Genomic DNA, 21,660 nt, shown 5'->3' on the forward strand with positions numbered 1-21,660 from the left:
TTAGGAATTATTAGCATCCCCAGACATTCAGAGGTATGGCATGTAGGATGAAGACACTGGCATGTAGAAGTGGTTACTGGAGCTCCTATAATTTCCCCATCCCCATAGTCAAGATTTTAATGATTAAGTCAACTTTCTAGCTGTTGTCCTCTCCTTTGGGCTCAAAAAGAGAAAACAAGAAATCTCAGCACTTTGGAAGGCGAGGAAGGCAGATCACTTGAGCTCAGGAGTTCAAGACCAGCCCGGCCAACATGGTGAAACCCTGTCTCTACCAAAAATATAAAAATTAGCCAGATGTGGTGGCATGCACCTGTAGTCCCAGCTACTTGGGAGGCTGAGGCAGGAGAATCGCTTGAACCTGGGAGGTGAAGGTTACAGTGAGCTGAGGTTGAATCTGTTAATCTGGGCCACAGAGCAAGACCCTGGCAACAAGAAAAGAATGGAATGGAATGGAATGGAATGGAATGGAATGGAATGGAAAGGAAAGGAAAGGAAAGGAAAGGAAAGGAAAGGAAAGGAAAGGAAAAGAAAGGAAAGGAAAAGAAAGGAAAGGAAAGGAAAAGAAAAAATCAGGGAACCTGTGACTTTTTCTAAGAGATGTAAAGATTTGGTTTGGATTTATGGCTTATTTTTATTTATTTTTATTTTTTGAGACTGAGTCTCACTCTATCACCCAGTCTGGAGTGCGGTGGTACGATCTCAGCTCATTGCCACCTCTACCTCCCAGGTTCAAGCGATTCTTGTGCCTCAGCCTCCCAAGTAGCTGGGATTACAGGCGCCCACCACCACACCCGGCTAATTTTTGCATTTTTAGTAGAGATGGAGTTTCACCATGTTGGCCAGGCTGATCTTGAACTTCTCATCTCAAGTGATCCACCCACCTCAGCCTCCCAAAGTGCTGGGATTACAGGTGTGAGCCACCGTCCCCAGACGGATTTATGGCTTTTACACTACCAGCTCTTGGGGAAACAGAATTATCTCTTTTCATATTCACTGCCCCTCCCCCTCCCAACACTCTCCTTTCCCAAAACTCATGAATGGCTGACTCTCTGAAGGTGACGGTGTTTTCTGTGGTCTTTGCATAGGCTGAGATGAAAGGGTCAGAGATCAGATAAAGGATTCTGGGCCTGGTGTCCCTTGGCCTGGTTGCAATAATAGACAAAATTAGCATCAGGCTACACTTCATTTGCTCTCCAGGTGACCTTCCTAGGGCTACCTGGGAGATATTGTCTCAGTCTGCAAACTCCTTCTAGGGCAAGGGCAGTGGGTGGCCCAGAACAGCATCTGCAGATAGGTAATTATTATGTGCTTTTGATGATGATGAAGATAATATTAGGTATCTGAGGATTTATAAAATATTCAAATGGGAAATTGTCCTTGAATATCCTCCCCAGGTAGCTTCTCAGCACCCTGAGTTCCTTTAGCTGAGGGGAGTGAAAGTGTTCAAAGCTTGCCTTCAGGCTGAGTCTAGAGAAAGCTCTCCTCTGAAAAGGAGTACAGTACATTCCTGCCTGCTGTATTCACACTTGAGTTTCTCTGCCTCTCTCATGATCTGTATACAGCTGACCCTTGAACAACATGGGTTTGAACTGTACAGGTCCATTTATAGGCAGAATTTTTTCAATAAAAGTTACACTGAGGGCTGGATGTGGTAGGTCATGCCTTTAATCCCAGCACTTTGGGAGGGTGAGGACTGAGGATCGCTTGAAGCCAGGCGTTCAAGACCAGCCTGGGCAAAAAAGCAAGACTGTCTCTACAAAAAAATAATGTAAAAAAATTTAGCCGGGGCCGGGCGCAGTGGCTCACGCCTGTAATCCCAGCACTTTGGGAGGCCGAGACGGGCGGATCACGAGGTCGGGAGATCAAGACCATCCTGGCTAACACGGTGAAACCCCGTCTCTACTAAAAAATACAAAAAACTAGCCGGGCGAGGTGGCAGGTGCCTGTAGTCCCAGCTACTCGGGAGGCTGAGGCAGGAGAATGGCACGAACCCGGGAGGCAGAGCTTGCAGTGAGCTGAGATCCGGCCACTGCACTCCAGCCTGGGCGACAGAGCGAGACTCCGACTCAAAAAAAAAAAAAAAAAAAAAAATTTAGCCGGACCTGGTGGTGCATGCCTGTAATCCCAGCCACTTGGAAGGCTGGGGCGGGATTGCTTGAGGCCAGGAGTTCGGACGCTGCAGTGAGCTGTGCTCGCGTCATTGCACTCCAGCCTGTGCAACAGATCAAGACCACATCTCTAAAAATAAATAAAAGTTACACCAAGTGTGCCTGCCTTTACTGCCTCCCCTTCCACCTTCTCCACCTCTGCCACCCCTGAGGCAGCAAGACCAACCCCTTTTCCTCCTCCTCAGCCTACCCAACTGAAGACCACAAGGGTGCAGACCTTTATGATGATTTTAACTTTCTGATACAGGTCAGAAGAAAAAAGTTTAAAAATATGATAATCCTCCTGGGCGTGGTGGCTCATACCTGTAATCCTAGCACTTTGGGAGGCTGAGGTGGGTGGATCACCTGAGGTCAAGAGTTCAAAACCAGCCTGGCCAGCATGGTGAACCCTTGTCTCTACTAAAAATACAAAAATTAGCTGGGATTACAGGTGTGAGCCATGTCGCCTGGCCTTTTTTTTTTTTTTTTTTTTTTTTTTTGATACAGCATCTTGCTGTGTCGCCCAGGCTGGAGTGCAGTGGCACGATCTCGGCTCACTACAAGCTCCGCCTCCCAGGTTCACGCCATTCTCCTGCCTCAGCCTCCCAATTAGCTGGGACTACAGGCATCCGCCACCATGCCCGGATAATTTTTTGTAATTTTAGTAGAGATGGGGTTTCACCGTGTTAGCCAGGATGGTCTGGATCTCCCGACCTCGTGATCTGCCCACCTTGGCCTCCCAAAATGTTGGGATTACAGGCGTGAGCCACTGCGCCCAGTCTATTATTTATTTATTTATTTATTTATTTATTTATTTATTTGAGACAAAGTCTGCCTCTGTTGCCCAGGCTGGAGTGCAATGGCGTGATCTCAGTTCACTGCAACCTCCGCTTCCCAGGTTCAAGCCATCCTCCCACCTCAGCCTCCTGAGCAGCTGGGATTACAGATGCACACCACCATGCTTGGCTACTTTTTGTTTTTTGGGTTTTTTGTTTTTGTTTTTTATGACAGAGTCTCACTCGGTCACCCAGGCTGGAGTGGAGTGGCCCAATCTTGGCTCACTGCAACCTCCACCTCCCGGGTTCAAGTGATTCTCCTGCTTCAGCCTCCTGAGTAGCTGGGATTAAAGGTATCTGCCACCACACCTGGCTAATTTTTTGTATTTTTAATAGAGACAGGGTTTCACCATGTTGGCCAGGCTGGCCTCAAACTCCTGACCTCAGGTGATCCACCCACCTCGGCCTCCCAAAGTGCTGGGATTACAGGCGTCAGCCATGGAGTCCGGCAACAGCAGGCTATTAATAGTTAAATTTTGGGGGAGTCAAAAGTTATATAGGGATTTTCGACTGACTGCACAGGGTTTCTCGCCAATAATTCCCATTTGTTCGGGGGTCAACAGGTTTTTTGTTTGTTTGTTTGTTTTTAGAATCTGTCACACAAGCTGAAGCGTAATGGCATTATGATAGCTCACTGTGACCTTGAACTCCTGGACTCAAGTGATCCTCCTGGCTCAGCCTCCCAGAACGCTGGGATTACAGGCATAAGCCACTGCTCCCAGCCTCTATATTAAAAAAAAAATTATTTCATTAATAAAATTATCCCAACTTTTTAATACTCATGCAAACATATGTATAGAGTTTTTTTGTTGTAAGTTGAACAAGGTTCAATTTGCACATTTGTTTAACCTGAACATACTGTATTACATGTTCTGCAACTTGCTTCTTCCTCCTAACAATAAATCATGGATGTCTGTCTCTTCTTGGTATTCTCATTTGACGATTCTTTGTCCTTGTACCTACGTGATTCTTGGGGCTCCAGCATTCTGCCTGCCTTTCCTCCTCCCGGGGTTTTCCTCCTCCTCGCCGGGCCTCTTAGGTCCCCGGCCGCGGGAGGTCTTCGCCGGTGGGTGGGGTCCAGGGCCGCCTGAGACATGTAGATGAGGTGGGCGGGGCCCTACACAAACCCGCTGGTAGCGCTGGGCCGACGCGCCCAGCCTGGACCCACTCAGTCAGAGGCAGCCAGCGGGACCTGCTTCACCCAGCGCAGCGAAGCCGAGTCCCGGGCTGGCCCCTCTGCTGCCCCCAGAGCGGGCCATGCCGCCGCGGGAGCTGAGCGAGGCCGAGCCGCCCCCACTCCGGACCCCGACCCCTCCCCCGCGGCGGCGTAGCGCGCCCCAAGAGCTGGGCATCAAGTGCGTGCTGGTGGGCGACGGTGCCGTGGGCAAGAGCAGCCTCATCGTCAGCTACACCTGCAATGGGTACCCCGCGCGCTACCGGCCCACTGCGCTGGACACCTTCTCCGGTACGTACGTTCAATCGCCCAGGCGGCCGCGTGGCTGCGGCGGGGCTGTGCACACGGGAGCTGGGGCGGGCGTCGCGGCGGGAGGCGCAGAGGACCCCGGGGAGGAGACTGGAGCAGGCCCCGAGGTGGCGCTGGTGTGGCCCGGGACGCCCTTCCTAACTCAGGCTCTCCCCGCCCCGCCCCTGCAGTGCAAGTCCTGGTGGATGGAGCCCCGGTGCGCATTGAGCTGTGGGACACAGCCGGACAGGTGAGAAGCTGGGCGCGGCTTCTACTGATCTGCGGGGAGGTGGGCTGGAGGCTGGGAGGACCCCACATGGAGCAAGAATGGAGAAAGCCTTGGGCTCTTGGAATCTCAGGTTTCCAGCCCCGGGTGAGAAATGGATTCCCTGTAGCGGGGTGGGGGCTAATCCTTACCAACCTGGCCTTCTCACCCCAGGAGGATTTTGACCGACTTCGTTCCCTTTGCTACCCGGATACCGATGTCTTCCTGGCGTGCTTCAGCGTGGTGCAGCCCAGCTCCTTTCAAAACATCACAGAGAAATGGCTGCCCGAGATCCGCACGCACAACCCCCAGGCGCCTGTTCTGCTGGTGGGCACCCAGGCCGACCTGAGGGACGATGTCAACGTACTGATTCAGCTGGACCAGGGGGGCCGGGAGGGCCCCGTGCCCCAACCCCAGGCTCAGGGTCTGGCCGAGAAGATCCGAGCCTGCTGCTACCTGGAGTGCTCAGCCTTGACGCAGAAGAACCTGAAGGAAGTATTTGACTCGGCCATTCTCAGTGCCATAGAGCACAAAGCCCGGCTGGAGAAGAAACTGAATGCCAAAGGTGTGCGCACCCTCTCCCGCTGCCGCTGGAAGAAGTTCTTCTGCTTCGTTTGAGCAGCTATGGCTGCATAGTAAGTGGTAGGCAGGAGGCCAGAGACTTCTGAGACCCGGGGCACCCGGGCCTTTGCGGGAGCTACTGGCAGGGCCTGGCCACCTCATGGGATTCAGTTCCCTTCCGAACACTCGGGGGACATGGGCCTCTAACTGCCCACTCTGATATGCCTGGGTGAGCCTAGGAGGGAAGGCTCTGATTTGGATTTCTCCAGTCAAAGCTCACAGAAAAAAACCTGGCACTTTGATTTTCATGGGATGGTCCTAACAGGGTCAGTCACCTCCGAGTAGTTTGGGATCCAGTTCCCAGTTTCTTGTCCTGGGCCCTCAGGTCAGCCTGGCTGAATTAGGACCCTTCCTTGGCACAGGGGTGAGAAAGAGCTTGGGGAACACCTGGCATTGTGAAGGGCTGGAAGGGGTTCAACCCTGATTTGGAGAGAAGTTTGGGATGGAGTGGGCGAGAGACTGAGAGAGAGAGAGCAGGAAAAAGAGGCCTTGGAGCCTGGAACTGATGGTGGATAAGGGCTGGGCCTGGAAGGAAGATGACAAGGAGTAGGAGAGAGGGAAGTGGAATGGATGAGAGCAGGCTGACACCTGGGCGGCCCTCAACCCCCAAGGCCAGGGAGGGCGGGGCTGGCCCCTGGGAAGAACTGGGTCTCTGGGCTCCCTAGGCACTGCCCAAACTGGCTGGGCCAGGAGTGGGGCAGGAAGTGAGAGTCAAGGCCAAGCAAAAAGGAGGGGGAGGAGCTGCAAATTAGAGCCTGAAGGAGGACGGGGTTGGGGATCATCCCTTTCCTCAAGGTCACACAGCCTAGAAGCTAGAGCAGTGCAGAGTCTGCAAATAAAACCTGAAGTCTGTGAAGCTGTGCGTTGTCTCTGTCATTTCCTGGAGCCCACTGCTCCCTCATAACCCTCCTCAAGGCCCAACTGCCTGGCTAGAGACAGACTGGGGACCAAAAGACTAAAGCTAGATTGAAGGGTGGGGGCTGGACTGGCGATGGGGGCAGTGCGATGGGAACTGGACTGTGGGGGTAGGTGTGGGGCTCCCGGCTTGGGGCTCAGCTGGTTCCCAGGAGAGCTAGCGTGGGAAGCGGCCTGGAAACGGGTTTCCCCAGGTGTCAGCGCCAGAGCTGGTTTCCCATGACCTCACCTGGTGGGTGGAGCCCCTCCCCTCCACCCCTCCTTTCTAGAGCACCATGCTCAGCGCTGGGGCTCAAGGTCAGTCCCCAGCCTTCTAACTTTTCTGCTCTGTTCCTTCTGGCAGTTCACAGGGCCCAGGGGCTCAGGTTAGGGGACCATCCCCCCGACCTCCATTCACAGCCTGAACATAAGCCTAAACCTCAATCACTGGCCAAAGCTCTTAGACTTGGGTTGGACCCAGTCTTCAGCCTTGGCACCTAAGGACCTAGCGAAGGTCAGAGTGCTGCTTGTGAACAATTTAAATAGAGGTTTGGCCCCAAAAATCCTGTGCAAGAGTGGGTTCATTGGGAGAGGACTTGGAGAGGAGCAGGGATCCAGAGAACATTCCCTCATATTGGAGCTTGAAGGGACTTTGAAGGACACCCAGGGGGAAAATGAAACAAAACAAAAACTGACTTTACCACAAGGAGACTGAGAGCCAGACAGAAAAGGTAGTAGCTTAAATGATATGTATCACCCAGTGACTGTAAGAGCACTTTGCAAACTCTAGAGTTGGGTACAGGATTATGTGTTACTCTGGGAGAGGAATTTGTTTGTTTCTTTTTTTTTTCTTTTGAGGCGGAGCCTCGCTCTGTCACCCAGGCTGGAGTGCAGTGGCGCGATCTGGGCTCAGTGTAACCTCTGCCTCTCGGGTTCAAGCGAGTCTCCTCCCTCAGCCTCCTGAGTAGCTAGGATTACAGGCGCGCGTCACCACGCCTGGCTCATTTTTGTATTTTTAGTAGAGACGAGGTTTCATCATGTTGGTCAGGCTGGTCTCGAACTCCTGACCTCATGATCTGCCCGCCTTGGCCTTCCAAAGTGCTGGGATTACAGGCGTGAGCCACTGGGCCCGGCTGGGAGAGGAATTTCTAAGGCACACCTGCTAGGCAGCTCCTGGGTCAGGTGAGCACTCATGCCCTGGCCCAGCCCACCTCTGGGCCCAGCTCTCTCCTCAGAAAGCTACAGCTGTGTGTGTATGTGTGTGTGTGCGCATGTGTGTGTCTGTCTGTCTGTCTCTGTGTGTGCCTGTGTGTGTGAAAGAGCATGGCTGAGGGACAGAAATCCTAGCCAAGTGAAACTTCAGATAATCCCCAAGTTTAGTTTTAGCCAAGACCGTCCACTTCCTGCCCCACCAGGGCCTGTCCCCAGAGCTCTGCCACCTGGAGCTCCTTCTGTTCCCTTTACCCCTCAGGTGGAGGTGCTGAGGGTCTCACACCCCAGCAGCATGGCCTGTTGTTACCTCAACCCAGCCTGACACACTTCCCTCTGGGGCAGAAAGCTGAGTTCAAGTTCAGACTCTGACACCAACCATGACCTTAGGCAAATCATTTCCCTTCTCTATGCCTCAGTCTTCATTTGAAAAATGAAGGACTCGGCCGGGCGTGGTGGCTCAACCCTGTAATCCCAGCACTTTGGGAGGCCGAGGCGGGTGGATCACGAGGTCAGGAGATCGAGACCATCCTGGCTAACACGGTGAAACCCCGTCTCTACTAAAAATACAAAAAACTAGCCGGGCGTGGTGGCGGGCGCCTGTAGTCCCAGCTACTCGGAGGCTGAGGCAGGAGAATGGCGTAAACCCGGGAGGCAGAGCTTGCAGTGAGCCGAGATCGCGCCACTGCACTCCAGCCTGGGTGACACAGCGAGACTCCGTCTCAAAAAAAAAAAAAAAAAAAAAAAGAAAAATGAAGGACTCAGGACTCAGACTGGGTTTCAGTTTCTTAAACTTGTTCTGAGGGGCCTTGGAGGTGCCTGGGAGTGGGGATCATCCCCTGCAAGGGGGTTATCCTTGTACCCGCCCCTACCTCCAACTTCTTCCCTAATTCTCTCTTGTGGTACCAGTATATCCATGTCACCCAGATTGAAACCTTGGTCACCATGCCTCCTTTCTTGCTGGGTCTCCAAGCCTGGTCAGGACTTCTGTCACCCACACCCCAAGGTCCCTGTCGCTGCAGCTCCCCAGTCCAATCTGTCCTGTGCTGCTGTGTTCACTCTGGCACCCCCCAACTCAAGACTCAAGACTGTTACTGGCTCTCACTGTTGATGATGAACTTTGAGCCTCTCATTTCAGCATTCAAAGCCCTCTCAAATCTGACAGCACCCTGGACCAGGACAGCTCACTCCGGTGATCCCCAGCTGTCCCCGACTTCCTGACTCCCAGTCTTGGCTTGTGCCAGATCCCCTAGTTTGGAAAGTGCCCCCTGCCACCTCCCAGATGCCCCGTTTCTCCTCATGACAACCAGCTTTCAATACTTCCCTCCTCCAGAAAGGACACTTACCTGTATCAGTGTGTTCACTGCTCCCTTGGCACACTGAGGACACTGGGCATTCTGTCACTGACTCAGCCTGCATCTTCCCCGCTAAATGAAGCGAGAGAGAGAGAGAGAGAGAGAGAGAGAGAGAGAGAGAGTGAGCGCCACATGTAAGTCCCTTTTGCTCCCACAAAGTCTGGGGCTCAGGCAATGTTTACTGCTGACCCCGAAATGCTTAGGAATAAAAAGCCAGCCAGTGAGCCCTGGAGAGACTGGGAGGATTAAGTTCACCTCCAGATTTGGAGCCTGAAGACTGAGGTCTAAGGTCAACGGCTTGCTGGAAAGGACCTCTAAGGCTCTGGCCCCAAGCCTGTGCAGGTCAAGAGGGATTCACCTCTGCTTCCGAATCCACTGGTTCTCTTTGGTTCCGTCTGTTCCTCTAGAATATGGTAGCTACTTTTCTGGGGTAGATTTTTTGTTTTTATCTCTCTGTTTCCTTGGTCTCTTTTCCCTTTTCTCTGCTATTTTAAATCTGTATTTAAAGGAATATTTACCATATGAATTGGATAAAATTATATGTTTCTCACATATACATTCTTACATATGTCCTTATCAATGTAAATTGCCTTTAATGTCTGTATAACCCTTAGTTGATTTTTTCAATTTTTTCTTTCTTTTATATTGAGATGGAGTCTCGCTCTGTGGCCCAGGCTGGTGTACAGTAGTGCTATCTGGGCTCACTGCAAGCTCCACCTGCTGGGTTCACACCATTCTCCTGCCTCAGCCTCCAGAGTAGCTGGGACTACAGGCGCCCGTCACCATGCCTGGCTAATTTTTTGTATTTTTACTAGAGACGGGGTTTCACCGTGTTAGCCAGGATAGTCTCGATCCCCTAATCTTGTTATCCGCCCGCCTCGGCCTCCCGAAGTGCTGGGATTACAGGCGTGAGCCACTGCACCCAGCCCTCTTTTTTTTTTTTTTTTTTGGAGATGGAGTCCCACTCTGTCACCCAGGCTGTAGTACAGTGGCACAGTCTTGGCTCACTGCAGCCTCCGCCTCCTGGGTTCAAGTGATTCTCGTGCCTCAGCCTCCCAAGTACCTCAGATTACAGGCATCCACCACCACATCCAGCTAATTTTTCTTTCTTTTTTTTTGAGACAGTGTCTCACTCTGTTGCCCAGGCTGGAGTGCAGTGGCGTGATCTTGGCTCACTGCAACCTCCACCTCCCAGGTTCAAGCAAGTCTCCTACCTCAGCCTCCCAAGTAGCTGGGATTAGAGGTGCGCACCACCATGCCCAGCTCATTTTTGTATTTTTAGTGGAGATGAAGTTTCACCATGTTGGCCAGGCTGGTCTCGAACTCCTGACCTCAAGTGATCCGCCATCTTTGGCTTCCCAAAGTGCTCGGATTACAGGCATGAGCAATGATGCCCAGCCATTTTCCACTTTTTTGAGGCGGGGTCTTGTACTGTCACCCAGGCTGGAGTGCAGCGGTGTGATCATGGCTCACTGCAGCCTTGAACTTCTAGGCTCAAGCAATGCTTCTGTCTCAGTCTCCCAAGTAGCTAGAACTATAGACGTGCACTACCATTAGGTACACACCTAATTCAAAGTTGTTGTTTTTTTGTAGGGATGGGGTGTAGTTATGTTGTTCAGATTAGTCTCAAATTCCTGAGCTCAAGTGATCCTTCTGCCTTGGCCTCCCAAATTGCTGGGATTACAGGTGTGAGCCACCTCACCTGGCTAGATTTTTTAAAAAATAATGTCTTTTTTTCCATAATAAATATTTATAACAATTAGAAAATCCAAAGATTTAGAAGATTAAAAAATCTTAAAAAGTATTCTAGGCCGGTTGCGGTGGCTCATGCCTGTAATCCCAGCACTTTGGGAGGCCGAGGTGGGCGGATCACGAGGTCAGGAGAGCAAGACCAGCCTGACCAACATGGTGAAACCCTGTCTTTACTAAAAATACAAAACTTTGCTGGGTGTGGTGGCACGTGCCTGTTATCCCAGCTACTTGGGAGACTGAGGCAGGAGAATCGCTTGAACCCAGGAGGCAGAGGTTGCAGTGAGCCGAGATTGCGCAACTGCACTCCTGCCTGGCAACAGAGCGAGACTCTGTCTCAAAGCAAAAAAAACGTATTCTAAGGTCTTAATTCCCAAAGACAATCAATAATAATATTTGGGTGTAATTCCTTCCAATCTTTTCTTCTATGCATCTTTTTTTTTTTTTTTTAGACGGAGTCTTGCTCTGTCACCCAGGCTGGTGTGCAATGGCGTGATCTCATCTCACTGCAACCTCTGCCTCCCTAGTTCAAGTGATTCTCCTGCCTCAACCTCTTGAGTAGCTGGGATTACAGGCTTGCACCACCATGTCCAGTTAATTTTTGTATTTTTAGCAGAGACAGGGTTTCACCATATTGGGCATACTGGTCTCGAACGCCTGACCTCAGGTGATCCACCCGTCTCGGCCTCCCAAAGTGCTGGGATTACAGGTGTGGGCCACCACTCTTGGCCCTACGCATATTTCTTTACACACTTTTTGTGATCATGCTGTATAGACAATTTTCTTTAATTTAAAAACTTAACTGTCTATGTTATAAACTCTGACCACGAGGCTGTAACTGTATGTGTACGTTTCCTTACTGTTCCACTCTGACCTGAATACCTTTAGCTAGATCCCCATCTGGGGGCATGTAGGTTATTTACCTTTAACCTGTTTTTCTCTATTATAGATGACACTACATCTACAACTGATTGTTTTATCCACCATGGCTCATTGACTATCTGCAGAAAAAAAAGTTCTTCATCTTTGGCTTGGAGACTGGGCCTCCATATAATCCTGAGTGGAACTGATGAGAATGTTTGGGTTTCTGTGTCTATGACTCTGTGTGGGGGTCTCTTTCTACTGGAACACGAGTAACAGATTGTAGGGTGTTCAACAAATGCTAAATGCTGACAAGGTGTGTATATATTCGTGTCCATGTACCTTTCCCTGTGTCCCTGGTTTTGCTCTTGTATATTTAAAGTGGGTGTTGTCTTTGTGCAAAAACTCTAAATACAGTAGTTCCATATATGTGCAAGTCTGTGTATCTATGCCTATAAATACAGTGTGTACCTTTGTGCAAGATGTGTATATGCCTGTGTATCCGTATCACACGTGTCATTAGAAATGTGTATTATAAGGCCAAGCGTGGTGGCTCATGCCTGTAATTCCACCACTTTGGGAGACTGAGGTGCTTGGATCACCTGAGGTCAGGAGTTTGAGACCAACCTGACCAATATAGTGAAACCCCGTCTCTACTAAGAAATACAAAAATTATCTGAGCTTGGTGGCACATGCCTGTAATCCCAGCTACTCAAGAGGCTGAGGCAGGAGAATCACTTGAACCCGGGAGGCAGAGGTTGCAGTGAGCCAAGATTTCGCCACTGCACTTCAGCCTGGGCGACAGAGACTCCATCTCAAAAAAAAAAAAGAAAAAAGAAAAAGTGTGTATTATACAGAACTGTATATGCGTATCTATGCCTGTGTGTATACAGCTAGGCTGGACCTCCTTTCTTGGGGCAGTGTGTCTGCATCTGTGTGTACCTGTGCTCATCTCTGTGTGGATCTCTATGTGCATGTTTGTGCTGGGTGTGCACGCTGGGACCGGGCTGGTGTGAGTGTGAGTGTGTGCACACCTGAAGGAACTGTGTCCTTGCTTTCTCCCTGGGAGCAGAGTGGTGCCCAGGGCAGAGGTGACACACCCTCCCTGAGCTCCCCATTCTCCTGGGAACGAGCTACAGAGAGTGAGACCGAGAGCAGACTGCGTCAGGAGCACCGGCCCCTTCTGTAACCAGCCCAGGCCTCAGGCAGTAACTGCGGTTCTCACAGGTCAGACCTGCCCACTGTGTCTCAGCTGCCAGGAAACCCTGTTCCCAGAGCCCTCCTTGGGCCTGGGCCAGATCCCCAGTGAGCAGAACCCAGCCGAGGGGCCACATTAGTCACCCTGTGGCAATAGCAGGGAGTAACTTCCTGGACCTGGGCACCAGTGCCTCTGTATGCAGTCATGCAGAGGCTGCTTCCCATCCTCCACTCTAATACATCCTTACAACTGAACCCCAAGATGGCCCAGGCAGCAGCTTTCTTTTACTTTTTCTTTCTTTCTTTCTTTTTTTTTTTTTTTTTTTTTTTGAGACAAAGTCTTGCTCTATTGCCCAGGCTGGACTGCAATGGCGTGATCTTGGCTCACTGCAACCTCTGCCCTTGGGTTCAAGTGATTCTCCTGCTTCAGCCTCCCGAGTAGGTGGGATTACAGGCATGTGCCACCACACCTGGCTAATTTTTGTATTTTTAGTAGAGATGGGGTTTCGCCATGTTGGCCAGGCTGGTCTCGAACTCTTGACCTCAGGTGATTCGTCTACCTGGGCCTCCCAAAGTGCAGGGATTACAGACATGAGCCACTGCTCCCAGAACTTTTGTTTTGTTTTTGAGACAAGGTCTCACTCTGACCTATAGGCTGGAGCGCAGTGTTGTGATTACAGCTCACTGCAGCCTTGACTTCCTGAGCTCAGGGGATTCTCTCATCTCATCCTCCCGAGTACCTGGGACTACAGGCGTGCACCACCATGCCCAGTTAATTTTTGTAGTTTTTGTAGAGACAGGGTTTCACTATGTTGTCTGGGCTGGTCTCGAACTGCTGAGCTCAAGTGATCTGCCCACCTGAGCCTCCAAAGTGTTAGGATTGTAAGTGTGAACTACCATGCCCGGCCCAGACAGCTTTTATTAGCACCGGTTTTCAGATGAGGGGATGGACTGAGCAACACAACCAAGGTTAAGGCAGAGCTGGGCCTTGGTCCCAGGTTTCCGGACACTGGGTCCAGCCCCCTTCCTGGTGTTCCATATAGGGGTTCTGCTCCCCAGAAATGGTTCCCTTAGAGGGCAACAGTAGGAGGTATGGTTTCTGGGACTCACCAGGTTGTCCTAGACTAGGAAGTGAGGGAGCAGGAGACAGGACAGGTGTAAGCACTGAACAGGCCTGCCCTCCTACTGGAATGTTCTCAAGACTTTCTCTATGAGTAGAGGCTTAAAGTGTTGGTCCCATAACTGGGATGACCATGGAATTCACTATCAGACTCAATGATTTTGTGACTGAACAGGAGCTCTATTAATAACTTGGGTTATGGTCACCCTACCTGTAACCCCTCTGGAAGGCAGACTCAGTCATTGTCACCAACTCCATGGTCTCCTTGACCTTCACCTGTGCCAATGTCCCTCTCCCCACCTGGTATCCCAACAACTTCCTGGCTTCTTAGCAGTGAGGGGCAGCAGGGGTGTCTTTGGGTCCCGGGTGGGCATAAGAGTTCCTTGGGGGTAACTTGGAGCTGGCAGAAAAGCAGCACAGACCCCACCCAGGGACACCTGGGACGTCTGCCACATGATCACTTCCTCCCTCAGACCTGTATTCCCTGTGGCTGTGTTCCACTGCTTCTGTCTTCCCTCAGAGCCCCGCACCAGCAAGCAGAGCCTGTCCCTATAGGTCTCTCTCCAGGGTGGTGAGATTCCTCTCCTTGTGAAACAGTGGACCCTCGATTCCTGGGACTGTGCACATTTCTGTACCTCCGCTCCCCTCGCCTCCCCTGGCAAACAGGCTCTGCTGACCACCCTCTCACCCACAGGGCCTCAGAGACTCAGCCTCTCGTTTTAGCCCCATCCCGACTCGATGGGTGGCTTTGGCAAATTACCACGTTCATCCTCTTCGGAGTTTCTCCTGGTTGTGAAGTGGGGCCGATACTCTCTGCCCCTCCCTGGCTCCCAGCAGACCTGCAGGGATAAGCAAGATAATAGCCAGGAACTAATGTGGAGGGAGCTATCAAGGGCCAAGTAAGAGGTATCAGTGCTGGCCCGCGTTTACATGGGTGTGGACCTTTGGTTCCCAGCCTACTGGGGCTCGGGACCAGCCCTGACAGCTTCTTGGCTTGTGGCTCCTTTGTCCCACTTCCAGAAAAAGGACAGAAACTGAAGCTGAGAGCCTGGTGTCTGGAGCAGATGAGACTGGCAGAGCCACAGGGTTTGAGGCTCTGGAATGTTGACCTCCTGGCCTGGCTATGGCCCTAGCCACTGGCTGTGTGACCTTGGGCCAGTCACTGCCCCTCTCTGGGCCTCAACCCCTCAGCTCTGACAGCCTCCATCAGGTCTATACTCAGGGGGCACTGCTGGAGGCTGTAATCGGAGGCCATGGTTTGGAGACAGAAAGGATCTTGTTATCTAGTCCAGCTCCTTCATTCTTCGTAGACTAAGCAAAGAAAAAAGGGGTCCGGCCGGGCGCGGTGGCTCAAGCCTGTAATCCCAGCACTTTGGGAGGCTGAGACGGGCGGATCACGAGGTCAGGAGATCGAGACCATCCTGATTAATATGGTGAAACCCCGTCTCTACTAAAAAGTACAAAAAAACTAGCCGGGCAAGGTGGCGGGCGCCTGTGGTCCCAGCTACTTGGGAGGCTGAGGCAGGAGAATGGCATGAACCCGGGAGGCGGAGCTTGTAGTGAGCTGAGATCTGGCCACTGCACTCCAGCCTGGGCGAAAAAAAAAAAAACCACCCCAAAAAAAAAAAAAAAAAAAAAAAAAAAAAAAAAGAAAAAAGGGGTCCATGGTGAGACCACAGATTAACTCCATGGTCAGGCTGGTTAACTCAACGCCATAAACTAGTTGCAAAGGGCATCATGTGGATCATGTGCAGTGGCTCACGCCTGTAATCCCAGCACTTCGGAAGGCCGAGGCCAGTGGATCACAAGGTTGGGAGATTGAGACCATCCTGGCTGACACGGTGAAACCCCATCTCTACTAAAAAAATACCAAAAAAAAAAAAAAAAATAGCCAGGTGTGATGGCGGGCGCCTGTAGTCCCAGCTACTCGGGAGGATGAGGCAGGAAAATGGAGTGAACCTGGGAGGCGGAGCTTGCAGTGAGCTGAGTTCACACCACTGCACTCCAGCCTGGGCAAGAGAGCAAGACTCTGTCTCAAAACAAAACAAAACAAAAACAAACAAACAAACAAAAAAACAAAAAAAACCACTCCTTTCTACTTTATACCCATGTTATTTCATAATTTATAGACTCCTTTAAGCTGTCTTCAGTTCTTCCCCCATAAGGCAAGACATAAGCAAACAAAGGCTAAATGACCAATGACAAAATCAATAAAACCAGTCTCCATCTAGTGCTGGGTGGCCCCTCACCTTCTGCCTGCTTCCCCTGAAACTGCCCCTCCTCTGCTCTTCCCTGTTTCTGTTGGTGGCATTGCCACCAGAGTCTGGAGTGGCTCCCTTCCCCCGGTCTCCAGAAGCTCTGTCTTCTTCTCCATCCCTGTTGTCTCTCCCACATCTCAGAGCTTCATGTTTTGGTGATTTCTTTCTTTCTTAAATATATCTGAGGCCAGGGGTGGTTGCTCAAGTCTGTAATCCCAGAATTTTGGGAGGCCGAGGCGGGCAGATCATTTGAGGTCAGGAGTTGGAGACCAGCCTGGCCAACATGGAGAAACCCCATCTCTACTAAAAATACAAAAATTAGCCGGACGTGGCGGCGGGCACCTGTAGTCCTGGCTACTCGGGAGACTGAGGCTGGAGAATCACCTGAACCCGGGAGATGGAGGTTGCAGTAAGCCAAGATCACACCACTGCATTCCAGCCTGGGCTACAAGAGCGAGACTCCGAATCACCCCCCCGACCAAAAAAAATTATATATATATATGAATACTTTTTCTTATTACAAAAGCAATAGATATTCATTGTAGAAAATTTAGAAAATGCAAGTTGACAAAAAACACAAAAACCGTCTGTAATTGTATCAATGAGAGATAACACTATGGTCATTTGGGTTAATATCCTTTTTTAGTTTTCTTTTTTTTTTTCCTAAACATGTAGCCTTGAAAAAACAAAACAAAACAAACAAACAAACAAAAAAACTCCACTACAAGGGGTGTCTTTATTTCTTCCCCAGTCTGTTTTCTTAGTCTCCCTGGTTCTGGGCTCCTCTGATACAACCCCAGGAGCCACTGCAGGTGGGGAAGGAGAGGCAAACCCTCAGAGAGCCTGTGGGAAGGCTTAGGAAACCCCCGGACTTCCGGGTTTGGGGCTTCCAGGTGGAGCTATTGACAGCAATCTCTCCCAGAGGGAGCTTAAAAGTACTACCTTCCCAGGCTTATGCCTGCTGTGGCTGGGTGGGGAAGGGAGTGGTCTTGTGCAATAGGGCAAACCACTCCTCATTCAGGGCTGTTTATTTTAGTGGGCAGGGATGGGTTTGGGAGAAATAGCCCAGTTTTTGTGAGTGTTTACGAGACAACTACCCAATATAGGAAGGCAAGATGGGTTGTAAGGCACAAGATGCTGGGGTTTCTAAGCCGGTCGTGGTGGCTCATGCCTGTAATCCCAGCACTTTGGGAGGCCGAGGCAGGCGGATCACCTGCGATCAGGAGTTCGAGACCAACCTGATCAACATTGATAAACCCTATCTCTACTAAAAAAATACAAAAATTAGCTGGGCGTGGTGGTGCATGCCTGTAATCCCAGCTACTCTGGAGACTGAGGTAGGAGGATTGGTAGAACCTGGTAGGCGGAGGTTGCAGTGAACCGAGATTGCACCATTGCACTCCAGCCTGAGGAACGAGAGCAAAACTCAGTCTTAAAAAAAAAAAGGATGCTAGGGGTTCCAGAGGCAAATGCCTAGAAGTCCCAGGCAAGCACCTAATGCTGGGTGTGGTGGGGGAGGGCTGTGAATGGGTTAGTGCCTGCCCAGCTAAAGAGAACCCTGAACTCTGTGCCTGGATTGCCAGGTTCCCTGAGTTCTCACAAGCAGCTAGCAATATGGATTTTTTTTTTTTCATTGAAGCCTTCTGACTCTTTAAATGTTGGCAACTAAATTAAAGAAACTAAGCCATTGTTTGAGTGAAAGTATGGTTGCAGGCTGCCTGTGTTCAACCTTCGACTAGCCGTCACCAGAGACCTGCTATGCACTTCACACAGGTTCCCTCACCCAATTAACTTGGTGTTGCTTCCTCCCTCTGTCCCTCTCCCTGTGCTGTGACCTCTGGTGATGTAGCCTGCTTATCTGCCCATTCTTTTTTTTTTTTTTTTTGAGATGGAGTCTTGCTCTTTTGCCCAGGTTGGAGTTCAGTGGCGTGATCTCAGCTCACTGAACCTCTGCCTCCCGGGTTCAAGCGATTCTCTCACCTCAGCCTCCCGAGCATGTGCCACCACGCTCAGCTAATTTTGTATTTTTACTAGAGATGGGGTTTCTCTTTTTTTTTTTTTTTTTTTTTTGAGACGGAGTCTCGCTCTGTCGCCCAGGCTGGAGTGCAGTAGTGCGATCTCGGCTCACTGCAAGCTCTGCCTCCCGGGTTTACGCCATTCTCCTGCCTCAGCCTCCCAAGTAGCTGGGACTACAGGCGCCCGCCACCTCGCCCGGCTAGTTTTTTGTATTTTTAGTAGAGACGGGGTTTCACCATGTTAGCCAGGATAGTCTCGATCTCCTGACCTCGTGATCCACCCGCCTCGGCCTCCCAAAGTGCTGGGATTACAGGCTTGAGCCACCGTGCCCGGCCCTAGAGATGGGGTTTCTCTATGTTGTTCAGGCTGGTCTCGAACTCCCAACCTCTGGTGATCCTCCCACCTTGGCTTCCCAAAGTGCTGGGATTATAGACATGAGCCACCGCACCCGGCCTACTCTTTAAAGTTTAGATCACTCCTTTCCCCTGCTTAAATCCCCTCCACCCACCAAACTCCCAGCTTCCACCTCCCTGCTTCCAAACTGAGCAGCTTGTGGATCCCATACAAAACGCAGGATCTCCACTGCCCAGCTTTTGCTCAGTGTGATTTTGTATGCATGGAACACCCACACCCATCTGCTCATCTCATTTTTTTCCCAATCTTTTTTTACTGTGGTAAAATACATATAATGTAAAATTTACTATCTTAACCGTTTTAAAGTATATGGTTTAGTGGCACTAAGTACATTGACATTGTTGTGCAACAATCACCACCATCCATCTCCTGAGCCTTTTCCTTTTACAAAACTGAAATTCCGTACCCATCAAGCAATAATTCTCTATTTCCCTTTCCCCCGCAACCATCATTCTACTGTCTCTATGATTTTGACTACTCTAAGAATTTCAGATGAGTGGAATCATACTGTCTTTTTGTGACTGGCTTATTTCACTTAGCATAATATAGATTTCCTCAAGGTTCATCTGTGTTGTAGCGTATCTTAGAACGTCCTTTTTAAGGCTGAATAGTATTCCACCATGTAGATTGTGTGCACTCCATTTTGCTTATCCATTCATCTGTTGATAGGCACTTAGGTTGATTCCATGTTTTAGCTATTGTGAATAATGCTGTGTACATACGTGTGCAAGAATCTCTTGGAGACCCCGTTCACCTAGTTTTTATTTTTTATTTTATTTTGTTTTTTTAAGATGGAGTCTCACTCTGTCACCTGGGCTGGAGTGCAGTGGTGCCATCTTGGTTCACTACAACCTCCACTTCCCGGGTTCAAGCGATTCTCCTGCCTCAACCTCCCAAGTAGCTGGGATTACAGGTGTGTGCCACCACACCCAGCGAATTTTTGTATTTTTAGTAGAGACAGGGTTTCACCATGTTGGCCAGGCTGGTCTCAAACTCCTGACCTCAAATGATCCACCTGCCTCGGCCTCCCAAAGTGCTGGAAATACAGGCGTGAGCCACCGCCCAGGGTCACTTGCCTGATGTTAGACTTTCTCCACGAAGCCACTTATTAACCTTAATCTCCTCCTCTTGACCGGCCTCTGTTTTGTTCCAGCAGTCATTTTTCAGATACCTGGTACCCAGAAGCAGGGCCCAGTTTGGGAGATGCTAGGATAACTAAGACCTAGCCAGTGCCCTGAGGAGTCTTGTCTAGATAAAGGGGGACACACACTAGCTTGGGCTTATGCATGCAGCAGAGCTGTGTACAGCAGGAGTGTGTGGAGAGGGCAGCAATGAACTTTGGCTGGAGAGCCAGAGAAAGCTTTGTGAGCTGGAGCACAGGATAAAGTAGGAGCTTTCCAGGGCTGTGGGGACTTCTGAAGTAGAGGAAACTGCCTGTTCAGGGCATGGAGGTAGGGATCAAAGTTCTGAGTCATGTGGGTGGGCACAGAGCAGAGGATGGCTGGGGCGGTCTCAGGGATAAGGAGAAGTTTGGGGAACAGATTGTTTTGTCACCGTATCTGCAATCCTGTGGCCTGCACGCCAGAGTGTGAGCACCAGGAGAGCAGGAGCTGTGTCTCGGCGTTCATTACTCCACTCCTGTCACCTGCCTGAGACTGAGCCCTCACATCCTTGCAGGAAGAAGATGGCATCCAGTCATAGTCACAGCGCCCCCTAGTGACCCCCAAGAGCTCCCACCTCCTCGGGCACTCCCTCTGCACATGCAAGCAGCTGTTACTGGGGGCGGCACTTTGCCTGGCATCCTCTCACTTGATGTCTATCCCTCCCTGAGAGGGTGTTCACTTCAGGCCAACAAACCCTTATTAAGTATTTGTTCTGTGTTGATCTCTGTTCTAGATACTAGGGTAGAGTCTGAGAACCAACTGATAATGGGGGTTGTTCGCAGTAGGGATCAAGTCCATTTTGAGCCTCGAAGGATGGATGAGTGTCAGAGTAGGGGGTTAGAAGGGAAAACACTGTGCCCTATGAAATGGAACAATGGGGATGAGCCCCACCCCCTGCCACTTACTCAACATTTACTAAACTACCATTTACCAAGGTCACAGAGGAAGCATGGGGTGCCGAGAACCCAAACATAACCGGATGCCATCTGCGGCTCTGGGAGCTCACAACCTGGCAGGAAGACAGATAGTAAAGGAAACAAGAGGTGCTCTGGCTCAGGGTGGTGTTAGCAGACACAGGGGTGTGAGGCAGGGAGTGTCCACCGCCCAGGGTTCTGTGGCAAGGTTTTGAGATTAGGCTGAGGTGTGCAAAATGGGGAGGTGGTCCAGGCTGAGAGCAAAACCAGGTGTTACCCATCAAAAGAAGGCCTGTTCCGGCATGCTAAGAAGGTTCTGCTTCTTGATCTGGGTGCTTGTCTCAGAGGTGTGTGTCATTACGGAAACTCATTGAGCTGTACACGTATAACTTCATATATGTACATTCATGGCAGTTGTACTTGCTTAAAATTTGCTTTTAAGTGACCCCCCACCCTGCTACCTCTTTTGTAAGACTAGACTCTGAGGATCCAGTCCCCCAATCCCAGCTCTAGGGCCTTGGGGAGGCAACTTCAATGAACTACTTTCTTCACCTGTAAAATGGGGACGATTGTATTGTCATCACAAGGGTTGTCTGCAGCGCCAGCAACTCGAGATGCGTAAAGCATTTAAATGGTGCTTCCTCTGTGCCTCTCTCGGAAGTATCAAATTTCTAATGATTGGCAGTGTCTGGCACAGAGGAGCTCATATAATTCACTGAATAAACAAGGAAATGAGCTCAAAGTTTGGGGTTTTTTTGTTTTTTTTTGGGGGGGGGCACCAAGAGGTAGCTTGAACAAATGCAGGGGTGTGGGTTGGAGTGGAGTGTCTCCACTAAAGGCTCCTGGGAAGCAGCTCAGAGCCTGGTTAGCAGGTGCTGCACTCTAGCGCAGAAGCCAGGGCTTCTGTGGGGAGGGAGGCAGCCAGTCACCTGGGCCCTAACCGGTGGAGGTAGGAGCCACGGTGCCTGTACACCCCTAACCCCAACCTCCAAATGAACAGAACTGTGGAGAGCTCAGCCGGCTTGTGGAGAGGATCACACCAGGAAGAAATGTTGCACAGCAGCACTGTAGCCTCCTCACACTCGTGGCTCCCATGGCCCTCTCACTCCTCCCCTCTGGTGGTCAAACCTGGCACTGCTCTCTACCCTCAGGGGCCAGGCCAGTTTCGAGAGAGACGAT

The 21,660-nt window shown here is 50.7% G+C and overlaps 1 protein-coding gene across 1 annotated transcript; it reads left to right on the top strand.

Annotated features, from left to right (window-relative positions):
* Positions 1-3,955: 3,955 nt before the first annotated feature.
* RHOV (ras homolog family member V) lies at positions 3,956-6,187 on the top strand. The gene is made up of 3 exons (XM_003900791.5): positions 3,956-4,448; positions 4,637-4,695; positions 4,885-6,187. The coding sequence occupies exons 1-3, from the start codon at positions 4,241-4,243 to the stop codon at positions 5,326-5,328; spliced, it is 711 nt and encodes a 236-aa protein (XP_003900840.1). The 5' UTR covers positions 3,956-4,240; the 3' UTR covers positions 5,329-6,187.
* The last annotated feature ends 15,473 nt before the right edge of the window (positions 6,188-21,660 follow it).

This window comes from Papio anubis, chromosome 7 (assembly GCF_008728515.1).
Source record: "Papio anubis isolate 15944 chromosome 7, Panubis1.0, whole genome shotgun sequence".
NCBI lineage: Eukaryota > Metazoa > Chordata > Mammalia > Primates > Cercopithecidae > Papio > Papio anubis.

Coding starts and splice junctions, on each gene's coding strand:
- RHOV (XM_003900791.5), top strand. CDS start 4,241: ATGCCGCCGCGGGAGCTGAGCGAGGCCGAGCCGCCCCCACTCCGGACC. Junction 4,449..4,636: donor TGCGCTGGACACCTTCTCCG/GTACGTACGTTC, acceptor CCGCCCCTGCAG/TGCAAGTCCTGGTGGATGGA. Junction 4,696..4,884: donor TGTGGGACACAGCCGGACAG/GTGAGAAGCTGG, acceptor TTCTCACCCCAG/GAGGATTTTGACCGACTTCG.